The sequence below is a fragment of the Anomaloglossus baeobatrachus genome, chromosome 5 (genome assembly GCF_048569485.1).
Source record: "Anomaloglossus baeobatrachus isolate aAnoBae1 chromosome 5, aAnoBae1.hap1, whole genome shotgun sequence".
In the NCBI taxonomy this organism is placed as follows: Eukaryota; Metazoa; Chordata; class Amphibia; order Anura; family Aromobatidae; genus Anomaloglossus; species Anomaloglossus baeobatrachus.
The window spans coordinates 28,280,708-28,304,234 of record NC_134357.1 but is presented as its reverse complement, the minus strand read 5'-3'; the positions used below and the strand labels follow the sequence as shown (position 1 = coordinate 28,304,234).

The 23,527-nt window shown below is 47.3% G+C and overlaps 1 protein-coding gene across 1 annotated transcript in view; it reads right to left on the bottom strand.

The window, feature by feature from the left end:
- Positions 1-910: 910 nt before the first annotated feature.
- Positions 911-23,527, bottom strand: part of LOC142310728 (ovostatin-like) — a 175,169-nt gene continuing 152,552 nt past the window's right edge. The window contains exons 33-38 of the mRNA XM_075348354.1: positions 19,417-19,541; positions 9,579-9,669; positions 8,812-8,880; positions 8,621-8,726; positions 5,010-5,059; positions 911-1,252 (exon numbers count right to left, since the gene is read on the bottom strand). Of these exons, the coding sequence (XP_075204469.1) occupies positions 1,247-1,252; positions 5,010-5,059; positions 8,621-8,726; positions 8,812-8,880; positions 9,579-9,669; positions 19,417-19,541 (447 nt within the window). The 3' untranslated portion in view covers positions 911-1,246. The remainder of the gene's footprint in view (positions 1,253-5,009; positions 5,060-8,620; positions 8,727-8,811; positions 8,881-9,578; positions 9,670-19,416; positions 19,542-23,527) is intronic.

Genomic DNA, 23,527 nt, shown 5'->3' with positions numbered 1-23,527 from the left:
GGACGTCTGTCTCCAAACAACCAAGTCCCGATTGAAGGCAACAGTCCAACCATTAAGGAGGAACACCGCCACCGCCAGGGAACCAGTTCCTCGGGGCCAGCGTCTGCGGGCAAAGTAGGGCTCCTCCGGCCCATATCCAAGCCGGGGAGCGGGTTACCGGTGGGAACCCATCGCTACCAACACAGAAATCTTAGGTGCAGGACAAAGGGACATCACCGTCACCTACTGGGAGAGCAAGTGCAGCCGTCCGTGGGAACCGTCTTTCCAGCCATGTGGTTTACCGAAAAACTGTGTCAACGTCTCAGGCTGAGTGAGTACCACAGTGCGTACCACAGCGCTGCCCCCGCGTCCCTGCACCTCCCAACTCATCACCGGGCCCCGGGATTACCAACCCCTACCCACGGAGGGGCAACACAACAACTGGCTGCTCCATACCATCCTTCCCGGGATCCCCATCCAGAGCAGCGGTGGTGCTAACAGATCACCACAACCGTGGGTGGCGTCACGGACAATATACTTTATCCCAAAACCCAACCCCCTTTCACTCACGGGCGAGGAGTGCCGCTCGAGACCCCCGGGATCCGGCCCACCGCTCGAGCCACCACTGAGCAGCAGCTGGACCCGAGCAGAGGGGTGAGCGCAGTGCTGACACCCTCCTCCCCGCCCGCGACAGGACAATCTGAGGCAAGTATATGGGGCCTTCTGTGGCAGACTAACACTTTCTTTCCCAATGACCACCATCTTCAGTTATGCCCCTGTGTACCTGTAATGCCATTTTCTAATTCTTTGAGCTCAATTTTCTCTTGAAGGTCCTAATGTTTGACTAATAGACATTTTACTTATGTTTATGGAAACATTTTTTTCTTCACATAATTATAGAACACGAAAAAAAACAAGCTGGAGACAATGCTGAAAGCTGATTGTATTTTTTCTTTATTTCATAAAGAAACCACAGAAGAAATATCACAGAAAGGACTTAAAAATTAGAGAAAGTCAACTTGGTCATAAATGATGAAGTGTGATCTCACTTTCTTTGAGCTGTAGATAAAACCACACAATGAATGCAGTGAGTTTCTCCTTTAGTTCTTATGTTTTTCAGTTGAATTTTTTCTTGATTTGTCTCTTCTGCTCAGGTTTTGTAGATGATATTTCAGGCTTGCGGTTTGCAAACTAAACCCTACAACTTCTCTACATGGTTTCGGAATGTCTAATATCCTGAAAGGTGATCCATAGGAAGCCACCAAGATTAACCCTGGAGAAAGAAAGAAATATCCAGTTACTGTCAAATGGTTTAGTCTTACAATGTATTGGCCAAATGTATCTGCTACCATATGAAAAACCCAAATCCAAATAAAAATCAGTTCCTAGTTCCTTCATGAACATGAAATACCTCCATCTGACCGTAGTCAAGAGCCGTCTCATCCCGGTGCCGCCCAACGCCAAAATGAATTGTCTCAATTGAATAATCTACTGCACTACTATGTATAACACCGAACTCTCAGCTTTGTAGGTTCCCATTGGTAGGAATCTGACCGTCAAGGCCCTAATCCCTATATTACTTAACTAGATGGTGGCCCGATTCTAACGCATCGGGTATTCTAGAATTTATTGTGTGGTTAATGTATGTTTTTTGTTATATATATATATATATATATATATATAGATGTTGTTGTGTGTAGTTGCCAAGTGTTTGTGTAGGGCGCTGTAAATGTTCTGGGTGTGCGGGTGTGTGAGAGCGGTGTTGTTTGTGTGTTGCGTTGTGTGTGTTGCGTTGTTTGTGGAGTGCTGTGTGTCTGCAGCGTTGTGTGTGGTGCTGTGTGTGTTGCGCGGTTTGTGTGTATGTGGGGTGCGTGTGTGTTTTGGGATTAGGTATGTTTTGTGCAGTGTGTGTGTGTTGCGCGGTGTGTGCGTATATTTGTGTGTGCCACGGTGTTTGTGTGTTGGGTGTTGTGTGTGTGCAGCGTTGTCTGTGTGTGTGGGTGTCTGTGTAGGGCGGTGTTTGTGGTTCCCAGTGAGTGTGTGGTGTGTTGTGCGGTACGTGTGTGGCGGTTTGTGTGTGTTTTGGGGGGAGGTGTGCACCCCCATCATGCTCCATCCCGCATGCTGCACACCCCCCCATCGTGCTCCATCCCCCATGCTGCACACCCCCATCGTGCTCCATCCCCCATGCTGCGCACCCCCATCGTGCTCCATCCTGCATGTTGCACACCCCCATCATGCTCCATCCCCCCATGCTGCACACCCCTATTGTGCTTCATCCCCCCAAGCTGTGCACCACCCATCGCGCTTCATCCCCCCATGCTGCGCACCTCCCATCGTGCTCCATCCCCAATCCTGCTCACCCCTCAGTTAGGAGTATAATAGGAGGGCTATAATAGGAGGAGTATAATAGGAGGACTATAATAGGAGGAGTATAATAGGAGGAGTATAATAGGAGGAGTAGTCCTGGGGAGAGAGGAGTATAATAGGAGGAGTAGTCCTGGGAGGTGAGGAGGATAATAGGAGTAGTCCTGGAGGGAGAGGAGGATAATAGGTGTAGTAGTCCTGAGGAGAGAGGAGTATAATAGGAGGAGTAGTCCTGAGGGGGGAGGAGTATAATAGGAGAGTATTCCTGGGGGGAGAGGAGTATAATAGGAGGAGTAGTCCTGGGGGGAGAGGAGGATAATCGGAGTAGTAGTCCTGAGGAGAGAGGAGTATAATAGGAGGAGTAGTCCTGGGGGGAGAGGAGTATAATAGGAGGAGTAGCTCTGGGGGGAGAGGAGTATAGTAGGAGGAGTAGTCCTGGGGGGAGAGGACTACTAGCACTAGGGTCCACGCTGGTTTTTGGTGGTGCCTTCACAGATGTGCCTCATTCCTGTTTCTTTACTGGACTTGATCAGTCTGAATTTCGCCAGTTGTACTTTCTGTTTGCTCAGTGTGCTCTTGGCTCCTGTCTGGTGTAAGTGTTCTGATCTTGGCTTCTGACCTCGGACCATGCCTCTGTCTGCTGCCTGAACCCTATACATTACCTTCCAGCTTCTGACCTCGGACCAGTTCCTGACCATGTCTCTGTCTGCTCCCTGAACCTTATACGTTACCTCCCGGCTTCTGACCTCAGAACTCTTTCTGACCACATCTTTGTTTGCTGCCTGAACCTTATACGCTACCTCCCGGCTTTTGACCTCAGACCTCTTCCTGACCATATCTCAGTCTGCTCCTTAGACTTTATATGTTGCCTTCTGGATTATGATCCTGGCTTGTCTGACTACACTTCTGTTCATACTGCTCATAGTGTCTAGCATCACAATATTTTTTCATATTTTAACCCCTTAGCCCTATTAAGTCTTATATCAGCTGCCATTTTGCTGGATTTGCCTTTAGCCAGTTGCACAAATTTGGATTTGGGCACCTTGAAAATATTTACTCATCTCAAGAAATTACACCTAAATCCTGTAATCAGGTGTCAAATTTGACCTTAACCAAAGTCACTGGAATGGACAGGTGTAATGGATAAAATTGCCATCCAATTGGTTCTCTCCCTTGGTATTTCATGGATCAGACCATTAAATTTGTTCCCAACTAATTTGCAAAAACAATTGGTTGAGAATTGATTTAGAAAGGTTCTTCATTCTGTAAGCAGCCGGCATCATCTTACATTTGGGTCCCATGAAGTTCATGCGTACTGACTTAATAGATTCTCTTCTTCTTTGAAGTAAGGACTTATTTGTAATTCTCAGTATGAACAAGGGATACACAACCCTAAAGCGGGCTTTACACGGGAGCGATATTGGTAACGATATCGCTATCGTGTGTACCCGCCCCCTCGTTTGTGCAACATGGGCATATCGCTGCCCGTCACACGGCTTACCTGCCCAGCGACATCTCTCTGGCCAGCGATCCGCCTCATTTCTAAGGGGGCGGGTCGTTCGGCGTTACAGCGACATCACACGGCAGGCGTCCAATAGAAGCGGAGGGGCGGAGATGAGCGGGACGTAAACATCCCGCCCACCTCTTTCCCTACGCATAGCCGGTGGAGGCAGGTAAGGAGATGTTCCTCGATCCTGCGGTGTCACACGTAGCGATGTGTGCTGCCGCAGGAATGAGGAACAACATCGCTAATTAGAAATAAACGATCTTTGGTTTTAGGACGAGCTCTCCATGGCAAACGTTTTTTGCCACTTTTGTGATCGTTTTAGGTCGCACAAAAGTGTCACACGCTGCGATATCGTTAATGGCGCCGGATGTGAGTCACAAACACAGTGACCCCGATGATAAAACATTAACGATATCGTAGTGTGTAAAGCCCCCTTAATGCCTGCTTTACACGTGACGACCGATCGTGCAATTTCACGATCGATCGTACCCACCCCCGTCGTTTGTGCGTCACAGGCAATTGATTGCCCGTGGCGCACAAAGTCGTTAACCCCCCGTCACAAGTACTTACCTCCCGTGCGACGTCGCTGAGGGCGGCGAACATCCACTTCCTGGAGTGGGAGGGATGTTCGGCGTCAAAGCGACGTCACATGGTCGCCGGCCAATAGAAGCGGAGGGGTGGAGATGAGTGGGATGTAAACATCCCGCCCACCTCCTTCCTTCCACATAACCGGTGGGAGCCGCGGGTCTCAGGTAAGCTGCTGTTCATCGTTCCCGTGGTGTCACACGGAGCGACGTGTGCTGCCACGGGAACGATGAACAACCGGAACAAAGTAAAATAAACGATTTTATGAAACCTAGCGACCAGTACATGACTCACGACTTGTGAGCGATACTGCGTCACTAGGAGGTGTCACACATCCTGACGTCGCAAGCGATGCCGGATGTGCATCACGAAAACCTTGACCCTGACGATCTATCACACGATAGATCGTCTGGTGTAAAGCACCCTTAAGACTTATGGAGGCAGCCTACTGAAACTGACACCTTCAGAAGAGGTCACAGCTCTCCTATAAATATCTTTTAGGAAAACATTTCAGAATTTAGTCTTTTATAGACTTAGAAATGGCATGTAGGGACATTATTCCTGTCCTTACCTCAAGTAAAGGAGAGCAGGGATGGTCGTATGATGCAGAAGCGACATCAACTGCAATTAAAAAGAGGAAAAATAATCCCATAAATTATTGTCATGATCTCAAATTGAAAAAAAAAACAACATTTTTTAGCTTCAGCGTTAAAGTTGGAAAAACATTTCAAGAACTGTTAGGATGACATACTCATTGTTACAGACCCAAAGCCTGGGGCGGCACCAACGAGACACAATTACTTATTATTTTACTTCCATAAAGCAAAGCTGTCTGGATGACCAAGAACTGAAGGCCAAGAATTTTTATGACTGTTTTTTTTCAAAAAATTCTTCCTTTTATAGCCCTACTAGAAGATTTGAACCTGTTAGTTATTGCTTCTATATTATTCTGTACTGAAATCTATGTTCATTTTCCTGCTACCTTATTAACCTCCATGTAATTGCGGGCTGAATAGGGTAACCAGGGCTCTTCCCCTATGTCTAACCATTTAAATGCCTTGGTTGATATTGACTGCGGCATCTAAGGGGGTCACCAGCTCTGGAGCCTGCCCTGTATGACTCCTGAACACATCTCCCATACATGTATGATAGTGATCATACGATATGAAATAGACCCTAGTGACTCCAAAGTCATCTGTACATTGAGTGGTCTGCTGCTTCAGGATCCTGTTGTATTAGCCATGTAATTTTCCTTGGCCCATGAGGTCAGGACATAGAATGACTGTTTCTCCACTTTCCCCCATATGGAAAACCAGACTGAGCAGCAGGGGCATCGCTAGCATAAAAGATCTGGGGTTTGGCCTCAAACTTCTTGCTTGCAGCCGGGATCTACTGCAAATGGCACATTGAACTATGTCGTCGTCAGCATTGTTCAGTCTTGTGATAGAGGACGGAGCAAAAGCGTGGTACTCATGTTGTATACAGGAGGCTATGTGTGGTCTCATAATATATATAGGAATCTGGGGGTTCATGCTCAATATAGGAGACTATATGGGGCTCACGCTATATATCGGAGGTTATGTGGGTGCTCCTGCTCTATATAGAAGGATAGGTGGGGGCTTATACTGAATATAGGAGACTATGTGGGGGATTCATGTTGTATATAGTAGGCTATGTGGGGGATCACCCTCTATATGAAACTATGTGGGGCCTCATGCCATATATAGGGGGCTATTTGGGGCTCATGCTCTATATAGGAAGCTATGTGGGGCTTATGCTCTATATAGGAGACCATGTGGGGACTCATGCTGTATAAAGGAGGCTATGTGGTGCTCATGCTCTACATAGGAGATTATGTGGAGCTCACCCTGTATATAGGAGGCTATGTGGGGCTTGTGCTCTTTTTAAGAGGCTATATGAAGGCTTCTGCTGTGTATATACGTGTATATATATATATATATATATATATATTATATATAAAAAAAAGAATCCATCTGGAAGAAAGAAAGGCAGCAACCACCATACTTCAGTGTTCGCAATTTATCTTGAACGCAGTTCAGATACATCAAGAGTGGGGGCAGGTGGGAAGAGGCAGTGGGGTAAGGATGACGGCACGCCGTCTCACACAAATGTGCTTCGGCAGGACCTGCCTTTCTTTCTTCCGGATGGATTCTACAGATGGACTTAACTTATAAGGATTGTGCACCCATACAGCCTTTGTGTATCCCAAAAGGTACAAAAATAGCGACGGCTGAGGATTTCCAGCAGTGCCCGGTGTTTCTCCTGCATTTGATATATATAGACGCCTATGTGGGGACTTCTGCTGTACATATATAGAAGACTATGTGGGGGCTTCTGCTGTATATATCTATGATATCGGCATACTTAATTTTACTCAATATTAAGTGATACAATTATTATTATTAAATAATAATTATAATTAATAGTTAATATTAATATTGAGCAGAATGAAGTTTCAGCCTTTTAGTTCAGCCCTTCCCAACAGTCACGTGCCTCCTTGTGAAAATTAATTTCCTAACCTTGCTCCATTATTTATAGCGTAATGTTATGTATAGTAAACTACATAAGATAATAAATATTGCAATCCTTATAAAGTGACCATAATGCTGATGTGGCCCTTGGTGAAAATAAGTATGACGCCCCTGATCTAGATGAATTGCCTACCTCAGAGGAGGAGACCAGGCCCCCATTTGTGCAGAGCACAAAAAATAAATATAGAAAAAACATTTCACGTATACAACTTATACTCTGACTCATTTTTTTTTGTTTTTCTGAGTTTTTTTTGTACTCTGTACATCAATCTGAGCTGAGCACGTCATCTATATAGCTCCCCATGGACAGGTACTGGAGCCGGAGCACTGTGCTTCTCTGCCCTTATTCACACTGATGTCGATGACGCAGGGTCAGGTTTTAATACTAGAGTAGCCCATCTTGATTGGGCACAACTTGTCTCAATGGGATGGCTTTTTCATTTTTTGATCGGTGTTAGCTACAATTATTTACTTATTTTGGTTATTATAGGGTCTTCCGCTCTTATGTAGCATTGTGTTATACCATGCTTAAAAAAATGTGTGCTGGCGTAATTTGCCCCAACATTCGGTAAACATTGATCCACTATCTTTTGCCTGCAATAAATAAAGCTTATACAATTTTTCACCCATTGATTGCTGTATTATTGACCAACTAATCGAGGGTTTCTATGTCACTAAATTATTTAGTTACAAGTGAAAAGGTTTTGGTACCATGTTAGCCAGTTGAAAATTATTGAATGTTCTCAGTGAGAGGAACAAAATTATAATCTTGTGATACCTTTTAATGGCTAACTAAAATAAAATAAAGTGATGTTACAAAGCAAGCTTTTGAGACATCTCAGGTCCCTTCATCAGGCATGGTATGACAAAATATCTAAAGAAACACAAATATATGCACAAACAGAGCAGAGGGATGGCATAATAAAAGACATTTAAATAAACAAACACTGAGCTTAGAAAGTGAATCCTTAATTAGCTTTGATTAGTGGTGTGAGAGTTTTATTGTCCCAATATCCATGTAGGATCAGAGGTCTAGCAAATCTCTGGAGCAGACTCCTCAGATTTTGTAATGGTCCATAAATCCTCCTGACTGGTAGAGTCCTGTGTCCACAGAGTTAAACATTTTAATGAATTTGTATTCCCAGACCCTGCGATGGCTCTGTGATCTGAAGTTGCCTTTTAATATGACAACTTTTATATGGTTTATGTTGTGTCCTGAAGCACAGAAATGTTTGGCCACAGGTCAATGGATTTTTTTGTCTGTAATTGTGTGGCGGTGAGATCTCATCCTTGCTCTCAGTCTCTGTCCTATTTCTCCAACATAGAGGCCCCCAATAGGACATATAGTGCACAGGATTAAGTACACCACGTTGGAAGAGGAACATGTGAATGTCCCAGGAATTTTATAGTCCTTCTGTGTGTTAGGGATCTGTATCTGGTCTTTGGTCTCTACATGAGCTAAATGATTTGGCACAGATTACACCATTTTTGGATAATGTTGGCCATGGCTGTACTTGGAGGGTTGGAATTTAAGTAGAGCGGGAAAGGGTGTGACTGCCTATATATGAGAAGTGAATGACAGAAACCGCACAGACAGATCTTATTTCAATATATAAGTTAGATGCGTTACCTGCATAATAATAATCTCGGGCGATAACGGTGGCGCTGCGATAGGATAACACCCGATTTCCCTGGTAAGCTCTCACGGTGAAGCAGACGTCAGTGCCAGTTTCAATCTGTAGAATATCAATGATGTTATACGATGTATGAGGAGTCTTGAAGTGAATTTATGATGAAGTTGGAGGACAGGCGAGTACTCACATATTTCAGGTACATATACACGTGATTGTCTTTAAATCCATATTCCGATATTTGTTCTCTGTTCAATAGCTAAAAAGGAAGACAAAGAAAAAACAACTGCGTTTTAGCCGGAGGTGTAAGGAAATACTTTGAGGAGATCTTAAAGGAATTTTCCACAAGGTGATGAATTTACGATTACTATGACCACCAATAGCTGGGACTCCCAACCCTTATTCGGAGCCCCCCCCATTCCTCTTTATACCATGACCACAGTGAGAAGACATCTGAATGGATCAGTAGTTTGTCATGCATGGTCCCACTCCCTTCACTATCTTTGGGACTTATGGAGAGAGCCAAGAAGGTGGAGCGAAAATATCATTGGTCCAACCTGTTCAGCTGCACAGGGGCCCAAAGGGTAAAGGAAGCCCACTTCTACCTCCAAAGCAGGTGGATTCGTGCAGTATGGACTACAAAGGGCCCATATATTGCCCTTGCACAGGGGCCCTTTTCTGTTTGTGTCTGCCAATGCCAAGCAGTCAGTCTTTTTCTCTGCTTGGGATGACATGTGAACCATGCTGTGCCTAAAAGTTTTCTTTAGCTGTCAAAGGCTCGGAGATCAGCAGGAGCTTTGAGGAGTGATACTCAAGAAGATCAGCCTTTTTTAAATTAATTTTTGGACAGTGCAAAAGCTTTTGATGCAAAATAAAAGTATGGACAACTCCTTTAAATTTAGTAGGTAACCTCTTGACTTGTATTACGATCATTTCACACAGATTCCTGACACTCACATCGTAGACTGAGCTTCGGTCAATTGGATATCCAGTCAGTTGATTAATGTCAAGTAATATCATATTAGTCCTCCTTCGACTTCCATGATAACTAAAAAGAATAAAGACAAAATGGGAAAATGTTATTGTATTTCAATTAGTTTTTACTACAGTTTGATCATTTTGATTGATCACTTCTGGCCGTGACTTGACAACGGCATTCATCAAATTCCAAAGAGGTTACAAAATTAAAACCAACTCCTTGTCCTTGCGGGAGATATTTTTTTTATTTTTTGAAAATATTTGGATGAGCAGCTTGTCCCAAGTTCTATACTACTAACCCCGATATGCCGCGATCGAGGTCTTCACATTCCTAGCAGAGAGGGAGGACAAACTAGTGTCTACTGCAAACTCCAACTAGTCTGGGTTCCTCCTATACATCTTGATTTTTTTTGTCTCTTTTTAGTTCTGAAATTTACCTGAATTAAGGTCAGATTGGTCACGTGTCCCAATGTTCCTTGGATGGACTATTACATTGTGTTGGTTTTGACATAGTAGCAGTGCCAGGCATGGATCAAGTGATGAGCTATGGTCTGTGCCTTGTTCAGTCCATCAAAGATCTAAGGCTTCTTCCTCCTCTTGGCAGAGCAAGACGGAGGAAGAAGGCAACATCAGTGACACATCTAGCCAAAGGCCAGCCCAGATTAGGTCAGCAGAAACCTGCAAAATTTGAATAAAGAAGACTCTGGAGCTGGCACCAGCCGATCAGCTGTTAATCTAAACATTGGTTTATACACTTTGTGCACAAATCCCAAGTATAAAAAAGGGTCTGCTGGAGATCCCAAGAGGTGAGGCACCTGCAGACACTTGTGACGTATCAACCGGCTGTATTACAAAGGGCCAGTATGTTTTGCAGAAGCATGGGTGCTCTGCAATGTGACGTTGGCTGGGACCTGTGGTTCCACAGGATTGCATTACATGCAGAGCCATGGAAGGGTGTGTGATGCTGATTACACACTCCTTACCAACTGTGGGTGTGGCTCCAGGGGTTAACGCAATCCTGTCTCTGAACCTAGGGGGAGTGTGTCTAGGGCAGTCTAGATAGAGACTAGCTCCAGACGTCCAGTGTGTGGACTGGAAACAAGTGAGAGCAGAGCCGGGAGCTCTGGGTGTATCAGCCTGTGTGGAGGCTGAACACAAGGCTCTGATATTAAGTCTGAGGTGAGTGCAGCCAAGTCAGACCAGGGCTGTAGGGCCGAATCTCTCCAGGAGGAGAGACAGACAGGGGTCTGCAGAGGGCCCTGGGTGCTGGAAGGAACCTTGGCTAAAGTTGTACGCTGACAGGAGCCAGAGAGTGGGGAAGTTGCTAATACTTCCATTATGGACTCATTATTTGTGTTTGAGGGCAGTTTATGCTGAGTGTTTTTAAATAAACTGCCGGAATTTCTATGAAGAGACTGTGTTCGTGTGTTGCTGAAGCTACCTCACACCGCTGCAAGCGACTGGAACCCCCACGTTGCAGGGCGCAACGTTACATATGGTGGAGAATGCGGGCATGCGGTCTGGTTGCTAGGGGCAATGCAGCCTGGTTGCTGAGAGTAACGTTCTAGGACGTATTCCTCTGGATACAAGTGGTTTACGGTGGATCGGCGGGTCCACGAAAATTTTGTCTGCGCACTCAAGCAGCTGGCGGTGGATCGGCGGGTCCACGAACAGTGACAGCGCTCTCAAGCACCTGGCGGTGAATCAGTGGGTCTGCAGGGTTCTGTGCTGCAGTGGCGAGAGACCAGTGACTGGAGGTTCCAGGCCAGCTGGAATTGCGAGGCCCTGCTTGGTGAGCAGTGATACACCACAGGCTGGAGATCCTGGTTGTACGGGTGGTACAACCCGGAAAGGTTAGTGGTTCTCTAACCCCCCCCTGTCTTTGACCACCGGGTATTACCCATTGGAGCGCCCCTCCTGTTCCTCTTCTCGTTGCAGCATGGAGGGGCTCCTGAACCAGCTGCTGCAGAGCCAGCAGCACCAACAGCATGTACCAGGAGGTCCAGTGACAGCAGTGGGGGCTGAATGCCAAAAAGAGGGAATGGTCCCTGCGGACGTTCTGGAGGAGCTGTACCAGTTCCTGGTCCAGGGACAGCAGGAGCTGTTAGTGTGTAGCGATGTCGCAGCCATGGACCAGTTTGAGCGTTTCCTTCGGTGCCCAGTATGGACACTAGGTGCTCAGGGAGATAAGGGCGAACGGTGTGATGGGAGTCCCGAAAAGGGGTGGTTGCCCAAAAGGGGGCGGAGTCCCAAAAGGGGTGGTTGCCCAAAAGGGGGCGGAGTCCCAAAAGGGGTGGTTGCCCAAAAGGGGCGGAGTCCCAAAGAGGGGTGGTGGCCCAAAAGGGGGTGGAGCATTCACAAGCCGAACAGGTGGACTATAGCAAGGGGCAATGGGATTCGCCTTACCTATGTCCTACCTGCAGTATAGGCTATCCATCCGATGTGAGGCCACAGAAGTGCTCCGTGGACTTGAATGGGCTACGTTTGTCTGGTCTGTTAGACCCGGGGAGCCGGCTGACCTTAGTGAGACCCATGCCCAATCTTCATTTTATGGATGGTAGGACAATAGAAGGAAGCTGTGTGCATGGGACCACTAAAGAATATCCTCTGGCCAGAGTGATGATTCAGACGCCCGACCGTATGGGGCGCCCAGACGTGGGTGTGGTTCGGGATTTGATCTATCCCGTTATCATAGGACAGGACTTTGAGTTGTTTAAGGACTTATGGAAGACAGAGGCCGGGACCGATTACACCGGAATGAGTCGGCCCCCGCCTAAGACAGCCTGTTTACCGTATGAGGTTAAAAGGGGTCCTTGTTGTGCAGTTATGTGTGGTAAGGAGGAGATAGCACCTCCTACAATTGACTGTCCTAAGTTAGGGGTGACCAAAGAAAATGATGGACGGACCCAAGTTAGTGACGTCTCCAAAGGGAAGTGACAGTCTGACCACTAAATCCCAAGTAGTTTCAGGGGAGGAGACTGACACCTGGTTAAGCGGGGACATGTTAGTCCAGGACACCAGGGGGAGTGATGATGACTTCAGTAAAGACACTGACTCTAGAAAGGGGACAAACGAGTACAGTGACGTAAAGATGAGCGAGAAGGGTAAAACATCCTCTCGACGCCGAAGACGTAATAAGCGCCGAGAGGGGGCACAGTGTATGCCATCTGAGGATGCAGAGAAAGTGACATGCCTGGTTAATGAAGACATGGTGCCAGTAACAACTGCTATGGTAGAGTCAGATGGTGATATCCTACAAGAGAAAGAGGAATCAGAAACTGACCTGACACATTGTGACGTCAGAAATCAGCAGGCTGCAATTGCAGGCAAGGAGCCCACCAAGGCTGTAATGGTGGTGGTCTCTATAATTTCCAAGTGTGAAGCTGATTGTCTATCAAGTGAGAGTGGTATAGGAAATGGAATCCTAGAGAGTGAGGGAGGAGGAATAATCCACAACAGTCACGGTGAGCAGACTGATGAACTACCTCGTGCTGGGGAGGATGACAGCGAATTCAGCCCCAAATCTCTAAAAGGAACAGAGTGCCATGTTGAAGGGTGTGACACCCACGCTGAGGGTGACACGGCAGAGACCCCAGAGGAAGTTGAAGGTAATGCAGTGAAAACCCAAGAAACAGCTGGCGCTGAAGTGAAGAGAGCCTCTGAGGAGGTGAAGTCTGGACCAGAGGTCTCATCCAGGACTGAGAGCCTGCCTGACCTGCTTGGTAAAACCAAGATGGAGGATATAGAGAAGGTCGTGGGTAAGACGAGTAAGAAACCCAAAGGTTCTGCAGCTGAGGCGGGACACTGGCAAGCGATGACGTGCTACCAGAGAAACCGATACATTGGGACAACAGTGGTCCGTGCAATGAAGCCATGGAGAAGGAGTCGACCCGAGAGTTGAAAGCCGAATTCTCTCCCGCTTCTGAGCGAGCTGACGAGACACTTATCTGTGAGGCAGCTGAAGAGGAAGCAGCTGAGACCCAAGAGAGGGGTGACTATGACAAAGTTGATCCCCACGAAAAAGCCAGAGGTGTAGATGTGGAAGAAGTCTCGGAAAGAGGGTGTCATAGACCAGAGAGGTCCGCAAGTGAAGAGTCATTCAAGAGGATGAGCAAAGACCATCTGCAACAAGAGATACTTCTTAGGCAGGCTACTGAGAGTCGAGTAAGGGAGCTGGAGAAAGAAGTGGCTGAGCTCCGAAGTCACTTGGCAGAGTACCAGTCCAGGTCCCAGGTAGCCTTGGAACAGATGGAGCAGCGAGTGTTGATCCTGACCAACCTTGTTGAAGCAGGGGAGGCCCAAAGAGAGATGACTCTGGAAGCGAAACTGGACAAGCATGTGGAAGCGGCAGGGATGAATGAGACTTCTGTAGTCAAGTGCATGGTGGATATACCTGAGGACTTAAGAGAAGCGTGTGCCATCGAGTGCATGCATGATGACTTTAAGAGAGCTGTGGAAGCGTGTGAGGTCTATTGTACCCCAGAGGCTGAACAGTTAGTGATATTGTCCACCAGTGAAATTACTTCAGATGTGTTCGTATGAAGTGGCAGGTCCAACTGCAAAATGAGGAAGCCACTAGACAGCTAGAGTATAAAAGGAAAGCGCAGAGTCTGGCGGAAGATATCGTCCAAGTACCCTGGGCTCTGGTGGGGAGAGTCATTGGAAGAACCGGACGAGTCATGCAAGACATGGTGAATAAGTCGGGATTGGTGAGATTAAGAATCCCTGCTGCTAATGAGCGCAAGATACCAGGGAAGCTGGTATGGTTCCGTTCGTCTGTGTCAGGACAGTAGAGAGTCTTGGAAACATTCGAAGCCTTCTTGGATATCGGGTATACCATGTACGTGACATGGAGCGGTTGAGGCAAGAAAACCTGAAAATTGAGGAGCAGCTTCGCCAACTGTGTGGGGGACAGCAGCCGTCTTCTCCCCGTTGTTCAGAGGAAAGAAGTGGAAGATGGCGTGTCGGTCCAGTAGTTAAGACACGCGATAAAAGGAATCACCGACAGAGAAGTACCCTGCGATGTACTGTAGATGTTGGACGCTATGAGCTTAGAGTTCCCTACAGTAGCCCTGGGGGTACACGAGTAAGCCTAGGTTCGGACAAGACTGTAGGTTTGACTGAGGACGTATCTCTCTACTACTGTGACCCTGGGGGGGGGGTCAGGGAGAGAACGGTCCGGAAAGGGGACGTCCTTTAACCCTAGGTTGACACGACAGGGTTTGGTGACGGTGTCGGGCGATGTCTCAGGGACTTCTGCTCTTGGGCACCTTGGACGGCCCTCTCGACTGGTGGGGCATGGCGGCGGGGATACCCTGTCTCGCGGTCCCAGGTCGTTGGCAAGTGTTCTCCCCTACGGGTTTGAACAGAGGGGGAGGGTATGTGACGTATCAACCGGCTGTATTACAAAGGGCCAGTATGTTTTGCAGAAGCATGGGTGCTCTGCAATGTGAAGTTGGCTGGGACCTGTGGTTCCACAGGATTGCATTACATGCAGAGCCATGGAAGGGTGTGTGATGCTGATTACACACTCCTAACCACCTGTGGGTGTGGCTCCAGGGGTTAAAGCAATCCTGTCTCTGAACCTAGGTGGAGTGTGTCTAGGGCAGTCTAGATAGAGACTAGCTCCAGACGTCCAGTGTGTGGACTGGAAACAAGTGAGAGCAGGGAGCTCTGAGTGTGTGTCTAGGGCAGTCTAGATAGAGACTAGCTCCAGACGTCCAGTGTGTGGACTGGAAACAAGTGAGAGCAGAGCCGGGAGCTCTGGGTGTATCAGCCTGTGTGGAGGCTGAACACAAGGCTCTGATATTGAGTCTGAGGTGAGTGCAGCCAAGTCAGACCAGGGCTGTAGGGCCGAATCTCTCCAGGAGGAGAGACAGACAGGGGTCTGCAGAGGGCCCTGGGTGCTGGAAGGAACCTTGGCTAAAGTTGTACGCTGGCAGGAGCCAGAGAGTGGGGAAGTTGCTAAAACTTCCATTATGGACTTATTATTTGTGTTTGAGGGCAGTTTATGCTGAGTGTTTTTAAATAAACTGCCGGAATTTCTATGAAGAGACTGTGTACGTGTGTTGCTGAAGCTACCTCACACCGCTGCAAGCGAGTGGAACCCCCACGTTGCAGGGCGCAACGTTACACACTTCTACGAGTCCACTCATCACTACTCTGAATACTATTAGTTTTTTCAATAGTTTGAAAAGTATCTTAGAGAAATCAGCTTCCCTCTGCACTTATCAGATACTTCTCCACCTCCCCCTGCCTCCTGAGCTTGTCATCCACTTTGAAAAATCATCTCAAGTCTGTCTTGCTCAGAGGAGATGTGTTGCAGCTGTCATAAGATACAGCCCAGTATCCTCTATGGAGCCCGGGGGGAGGAGGAGTGAAGAACAGAGAAGGGAATAGGCAGTCAGAGAGAAAACCATCACGCAGAGCTCAATAGTAAGTGTTTATTCTTATATCAGAGCTTGATTCAGATCAACACAGCTCAGCTCTGCTGATTGTCTCCGGGAGCTAAAAAGTGAATGAAAATTAAGTTTTTGTGCTTTGTATGGGAGAAATTATTCACTCTTTTTCCATAACCATTTGATCAATTCCTCAAGCAAAGTACTCTAAGAAAGTGCTGAAACTACTCTGCCTTCCCAAAAGCAGATACATAGACTTCTTTATGGTCCATTTTTTTCTACATGAGATGGAACTAAGGCGGCATCACACGCGACGATATATCATGCGATCGCATTAGCGATCGCACCCGCCCCCGTTGTTTGTGCGTCACGGGCAATTAAGGGTGCTTTACACGCTGCAACATCGCTACCGATATATCGTCAGGGTCACATCGTTAGTGATGCACATCCGGCGCCGGTAGTGACATCGCAGCGTGGGACACCAAGGAGCGATGATCAACGATCGCAAAATCGTTCAAAAGCGGTGATCGTTGACACGTCGCTCCTTTCCTTAATATCGTTGCTACCACAGGTATGATGTTGTTCGTCGTTCCTGCGGCACCATACAACGCTATGTGTGACACCACAGGAACGACGAACATCTCCTTACTTGCGTCCACCGGCAATGAGGAAGGAAGGAGGTGGGCGGATGTTACGTCCTGCTCATCTCCGTCCCTCCGCTTCTATTGGCCGGCCACTTAGTGACGCCACAGTGACGTCGCTATGACGCCAAACGCACCTCCCCCTTGAAGGAGGGATTGTTCGGCGGTCACAGCGATGTCGCTGACAAGGTATGTGCGTGTGACGCTGCCGTAGTGATAATGTTAACTACGGCAGCGAGCACCAAATGTCGCACGAACGACGGGGGCGGGTGCTATCGCGCTCGACATCGCTAGCAATCGCTAGCGATGTCACAGCGTGTAAAGCACCCTTTAAGGCAAATTTAATAGCTTGATGCAGACACCCTTGAAAAAGTGTCAGAATAACTCCATTGAGACATCAAACCCATCCAAAGTAGACTGAGAACGACTTAGTGTCTAATGTGCTCCTGGAGATCAGTCGCTCGCAAATATGCGCTCCTGTATGGCCTCCCTTACACATCCATTTAAAAAATGCATGTGCTGCACGGTCCGTTTTGTCCAACCATTTGGCCATCCATGTATACGTGTGTGTCATCAATGTGCCATCCATGTTTTTTGGTATGGATTAAAGGAAGAATTATATTGCAAAGCCTTTCCTATATTTTGCAATGTTAAACACGGATGTCACACAGATATCATCCATGTGCTGTACGTGTTTCATCCTTGCTGACAGTAAAAAATTGACATGTTTCTCTGTGGATCAGATGGAAACTGTAACGCTGCGTCAATGTGCACCTTGCTCTCATACAGGGAAGCGCTGTCACTCACCGCCGCAGCCGAGTCCCTTCATACTGCCTGGTGTCTCTGCCTCTCCTCCATGTGGTTTCTCCTCCCCAGCCTCCCAGAGTCTGTGCTGTGCTCTTAAGGAGTGTGCGTGCACCGCTGCACCTCTCTTAATGGGCCAGCGCGCCACTCCCAGGAACTGTCTCTCAGCCTATTGCTGAGTATTTAGGGCAATCTCCCACTAGAGGAGATACCTGTTCAACACCATAGATCATGTTAGTCAGTTCACTCTGTCTAGTCAGTTGTTGGGTCCAGCGTGTCCTGTCCCGTACCTGGTTCCCAGCCTCTCCAGCCTGTTGGCTCCTGGGGCCAGTCTGTCCTGCAAGTACCTGGTTCCTAGCCCGTTCAGCCTTTGGCTCCTGGGTCCAGCCTGTCCTGCCCATACCTGGCTAACAGCCCGTCCTGCCTGTTGGCACCTGGTACAAGTCCCGTCCTGCCCATACCTGCACTCTGCCTGCCCTGTTTGTGCTAGAGACCCTTCTTCCAGTTCCTGCCTGTACCAGGACCCTGCCCTGTTGTGCTTGAGACTGTACATATCCGTCCTGCTCTACTGTGCTTGAGACTCTGCCTGTCCTTCCTACCTGTGTTGTCTGCCTTGAGCCACCCTGGTAGTCCCCGTCTGTACTTGAGACTCAGTCCTGCCTGTTCCTGTGTCTGCCCCTGTCCTGGGGGTCAGCTGCCACAGTCCCAGTCAACTACGCCACGTTTGGGTAGACCTGGGGTCTCCCTGTGGTCCCGTGGGCCCACTACTCTCTAGCTGAACGCAGTACCGCCAACATCCCCAGTAGTGAGAGTGTGAAAGATACGTATGTGGCTCACATGGACACATGGTTCATATGAAGACACAGACTTGTGAGGACTCCCATAGAATTTAATGTGTCTGCTTGCGTAAGTGTCTCAGGTACGTATGAAAATGGACGCCACATGTACGGGAAACACGAACGTGTGAAGCTTGCCTATGGGAGAGCCAACCTAAATAGATGCAGGTTGAAGGATCAGTAGTAGCATTGTTTGGCTAATGACCATCTCATGTGTGTGGCCAAAGGTCAAGATGAAGAAAAGAATAGTCTTTGAAGATAAAGCTTGGATAACCTATTTATTGTGACCCACATTCGGGACCACCAACCATTAGCCAAGTTGAGAGCAGCTACATGATGAGTCTCCCCATCGGAAGCACCCAACATATCCATACTATAGGCAGGCTTCAATTGATGTTAATGTAATTCTTTATTTCCCCTTTGGTGGCGCTCATCTTTTCACATAACACAGGATCCAATAACAGGACACCTAGTAATGAATTTATATACAGTATGAAGCTCCTAAGAAAACGCCTGTTACGCTGTACAAAGGCTAGTAAGACGCAGTACAGCGTAATCCCCACTAGGTGGCAGCAGAGTGGTGAAGGAGAGACAAAGAAACACTAACGGAAAGGCAGCTGAAGTACAGCAGAGTAACTTCAGCAGGCAGTTAAAAAGCGAACCATCAGGGGGCAATAGAGTAGTAAAACAGTCAGGGTCTAGCCAGGAAAGTCGAGTCACTGCAAAGGGAGGATCAATATTAAAGTCATAAAGCAGAACCGAGTCAGAAGTTGGAAGATCAGGTATGCAGAGGGAAACACAAACAGACAGTAGAGGGAAGTCAGGGACCGGGACAGGCAGACAAACGGGGGATGGTCAAAGTCAGGACACAGTAGCAGGGAGGCAGAACAGATCGGGAACACTCAACAGAGCCAGTATACAAGCTGCAAGGCAGAAATATCACTGGCACCGAGCCATAGGTAGAGAGGCAATATATAGCGTCCTGGGATCCAAAACGAGGAAGGGAAGTTAACCCCTGACATGACCAGGCCAGTAAGCAGCAGGGAAAAGCCGGCCTGGATCATGACAACGCAATTGTTCAATCCTTCTAAACATAATATTTTACAAAAGAACAAGAACTGTGCAAACAAAAACTTACCCGACACAAATATCAACCTTAACGACATAAGCGACACCGTTAGTGCAGGAGTCTTCCTGGGTTGTAGCATTCAGTGTTAATGAGCTTTCAGCATTTGTTGCTTTGGTGTTGAAATAAGAATTTAACTACAAAAAGAAAATTCAGGTCATTATTTGTCTGAACTCCTTCGCACCATCTGAACATGTGAATCCCTTTTTTTACAATTTAAGCCCTGCCTATGATCCTCATAGGAAAGCCAACAAAACTCACCAAAAACGTCCACATTGGGCCATATGTGCATAAGTGCCGCCTTTATATAATTTATTATAAAATAAACTACTGTGCAAATTGGGACAATCTGGAAAAATATCAATGGATTAGAGGCTTTAAGAAACTTCTCTAGACAGAACTGATTTTTTAGATGAGACATTTTCATCAAACATTGAGTGACTGTCACGGGTGTCAGAGGTGACAAACAGTCCTGTGGTGTCCGGCAATAGAAGGTGATAGCATTTGTTTGCACAAAATGCTCCCTGACTTTCTACTATTCCTGCTGTCAGTATTCAGTGTAGTAGGTATCTCCTCTTCTGGGTTTTCAACCTTTCCAATTTAGGACCCTGCAGAGCTCTCCTTCCCTTTAGCTGCTCATCATCTGTATTTCCCCTTGGGCTTAAATACTCTTATTTTCCCTGGACTTTTGCTGGTGATATTTAGTTCCTTGACTAGCTCTGGATGCAAGCAGGCGGCTTGCACTCATCTGTAGGATCGCTGCTGGTCTTTGCTGAACTTCTTCCTGAGGCATCTAGAGATATGTTTTTCATGCACTTTCTCCGTGTGTGGGCTCTGTGTGTCTTCTTTAGTGTTTAGTGGGGTTGACGAAGAGCTCATCCCATCCCTTCCCTATTTAGGGCCCAACTCTAGGGTCACCCTAGGGTCGGGTATCTGGCTTGGCACCTAGGTGCGAAACGTATCTAGGGTGGTGAGGGACCCTAGGGACCAGCGGTATGTTTGGCCAGGAATCCCTATCTCCACCTTCCCTAGACGCAGTTTCCCTTTCCTTTCGCCGTTTACTTGGTACTCCCCCGTACCTAGCTTGACAGTGACAGTTTGTTAAATCTGTCACAAAAAATGGCAGTGCAAGCAAAACTGACATAAAAAAAAATCTGCACATAGTGCAGCAATCATAAATGTATCATTTACTTTGGATAGGTAACAATAAAACTAACTTTTTGGTAAAACCCCTTTCAAGAAGACTAAGGCTATGTGCGCACTAGGCGTTTTTTTCACGCTGCGTTTTTATGTGCGTTTTTGTCTAAAAAACGCACCCGCGGCTAAAAAAAACGCGGCAAAAACGCATGCGTTTTTGCCGCGATTTGGTGCGTTTTTTGCTGCGTTTTTGCTCACTGCGTTTTTAATCAGTGCACAATGCCATTAAAGATTGTTGATGAAAAAAAAAAAAAAAAAAAAGGTCTGATGTCATTTCCTTCTTCAAAATGTTCATTGTATGCAGGAGAGCAGACAGCAGCTGCAGAACTACAAGTCTCAGCATCCTCCATTCACTAGTGTATGCAGGAGAGCAGACAGCAGCTGTAGAACTACAAGTCTCAGCATCCTCCATTCACTAGTGTATGCAGGAGAGCAGACAGCAGCTGCAGAACTACAAGTCTCAGCATCCTCCATTCACTAGTGTATGCAGGAGAGCAGACAGCAGCTGCAGAACTACAAGTCTCAGCATCCTCCATTCACTAGTGTATGCAGAAGATCAGAGAGCAGCTGCAGAACTACAAGTCTCAGCATCCTCCATTCACTAGTGTATGCAGGAGAGCAGACAGAAGCTGCAGAACTACAAGTCTCAGCATCCTCCATTCACTAGTGTATGCAGGAGAGCAGACAGAAGCTGCAGAACTACAAGTCTCAGCATCCTCCATTCACTAGTGTAAGCAGGAGAGCAGACAGCAGCTGCAGAACTACAAGTCTCAGCATCCTCCATTCACTAGTGTATGCAGGAGAGCAGACAGCAGCTGCAGAACTACAAGTCTCAGCATCCTCCATTCACTAGTGTATGCAGGAGAGCAGACAGCAGCTGTAGAACTACAAGTCTCAGCATCCTCCATTCACTAGTGTATGCAGGAGAGCAGACAGCAGCTGCAGAACTACAAGTCTCAGCATCCTCCATTCACTAGTGTATGCAGGAGAGCAGACAGCAGCTGCAGAACTACAAGTCTCAGCATCCTCCATTCACTAGTGTATGCAGAAGATCAGAGAGCAGCTGCAGAACTACAAGTCTCAGCATCCTCCATTCACTAGTGTATGCAGGAGAGCAGACAGAAGCTGCAGAACTACAAGTCTCAGCATCCTCCATTCACTAGTGTATGCAGGAGAGCAGACAGAAGCTGCAGAACTACAAGTCTCAGCATCCTCCATTCACTAGTGTAAGCAGGAGAGCAGACAGCAGCTGCAGAACTACAAGTCTCAGCATCCTCCATTCACTAGTGTATGCAGGAGAGCAGACAGCAGCTGCAGAACTACAAGTCTCAGCATCCTCCATTCACTAGTGTATGCAGGAGAGCAGACAGCAGGTGCAGAACTACAAGTCTCAGCATCCTCCATTCACTAGTGTATGGAGGAGAGCAGACAGCAGGTGCAGAACTACAAGTCTCAGCATCCTCCATTCACTAGTGTATGCAGGAGAGCAGACAGCAGCTGCAGAACTACAAGTCTCAGCATCCTCCATTCACTAGTGTATGCAGGAGAGCAGACAGCAGCTGCAGAACTACAAGTCTCAGCATCCTCCATTCACTAGTGTATGCAGGAGAGCAGACAGCAGCTGCAGAACTACAAGTCTCAGCATCCTCCATTCACTAGTGTAAGCAGGAGAGCATACAGCAGCTGCAGAACTACAAGTCTCAGCATCCTCCATTCACTTGTGTAAGCAGGAGAGCAGACAGCAGCTGCAGAACTACAAGTCTCAGCATCCTCCATTCACTAGTGTAAGCAGGAGAGCAGACAGCAGCTGCAGAACTACAAGTCTCAGCATCCTCCATTCACTAGTGTATGCAGGAGAGCAGACAGCAGCTGCAGAACTACAAGTCTCAGCATCCTCCATTCACTAGTGTATGCAGGAGAGCAGACAGCAGCTGCAGAACTACAAGTCTCAGCATCCTCCATTCACTAGTGTATGCAGGAGAGCAGACAGAAGCTGCAGAACTACAAGTCTCAGCATCCTCCATTCACTAGTGTATGCAGGAGAGCAGACAGCAGCTGCAGAACTACAAGTCTCAGCATCCTCCATTCACTAGTGTAAGCAGGAGAGCAGACAGCAGCTGCAGAACTACAAGTCTCAGCATCCTCCATTCACTAGTGTATGCAGGAGAGCAGACAGCAGCTGCAGAACTACAAGTCTCAGCATCCTCCATTCACTAGTGTATGCAGGAGAGCAGACAGAAGCTGCAGAACTACAAGGCTCAGCAGCCTCCATCCAGGACTGTATGCAGTTTTTTGCCCAAAAAGAAAAAAAAATGACATGGGCTTCGCCATATTTTTGTATGCTAGCCGGGTACAGCAGGCAGATACGGGCTGCCCCCAACCCCCAGCTGCCTATTTGTACCCGGCTAGGAACCAAAAATATAGAGAAGCCCTTTTTTTTTAATTATTTCATGAAATAATTAAAAAAAAAAAATGACGTGGGCTTCGCCTAATTTTTGAGTCCAGCCGGGTACAACTAGGCAGCTGGGGATTGGAATCCACAGTGCAGGGTGCCCATGCTTTCTGGGCACCCCCACTGCGAATTGCAGTCCGCAGCCACCCCAGAAAATGGCGCTTTCATAGAAGCGCCATCTTCTGGCGCTGTATCCAACTCTTCTAGCTGCCCTGATGCCGGGTGGCTAGCTAGGTAATAATGGGGTTAGGGCTAGCTGTATATTATCAGCTAGCCCTAAGCCCGAAATTCATGGTGTCACGCCAATATTAGACATGGCCACCATGAATTTCTAGTAATGATAAAAAAAAAACACAACACACAGAAAAATATTTTTATTAGAAATAAAACACAACACAATTAGTGACTCCATCTTTATTGAAATAAACCCCCCTCCGCAGTAATCCTGGGTCAGGGTCCCGCGCCGTCCAATCC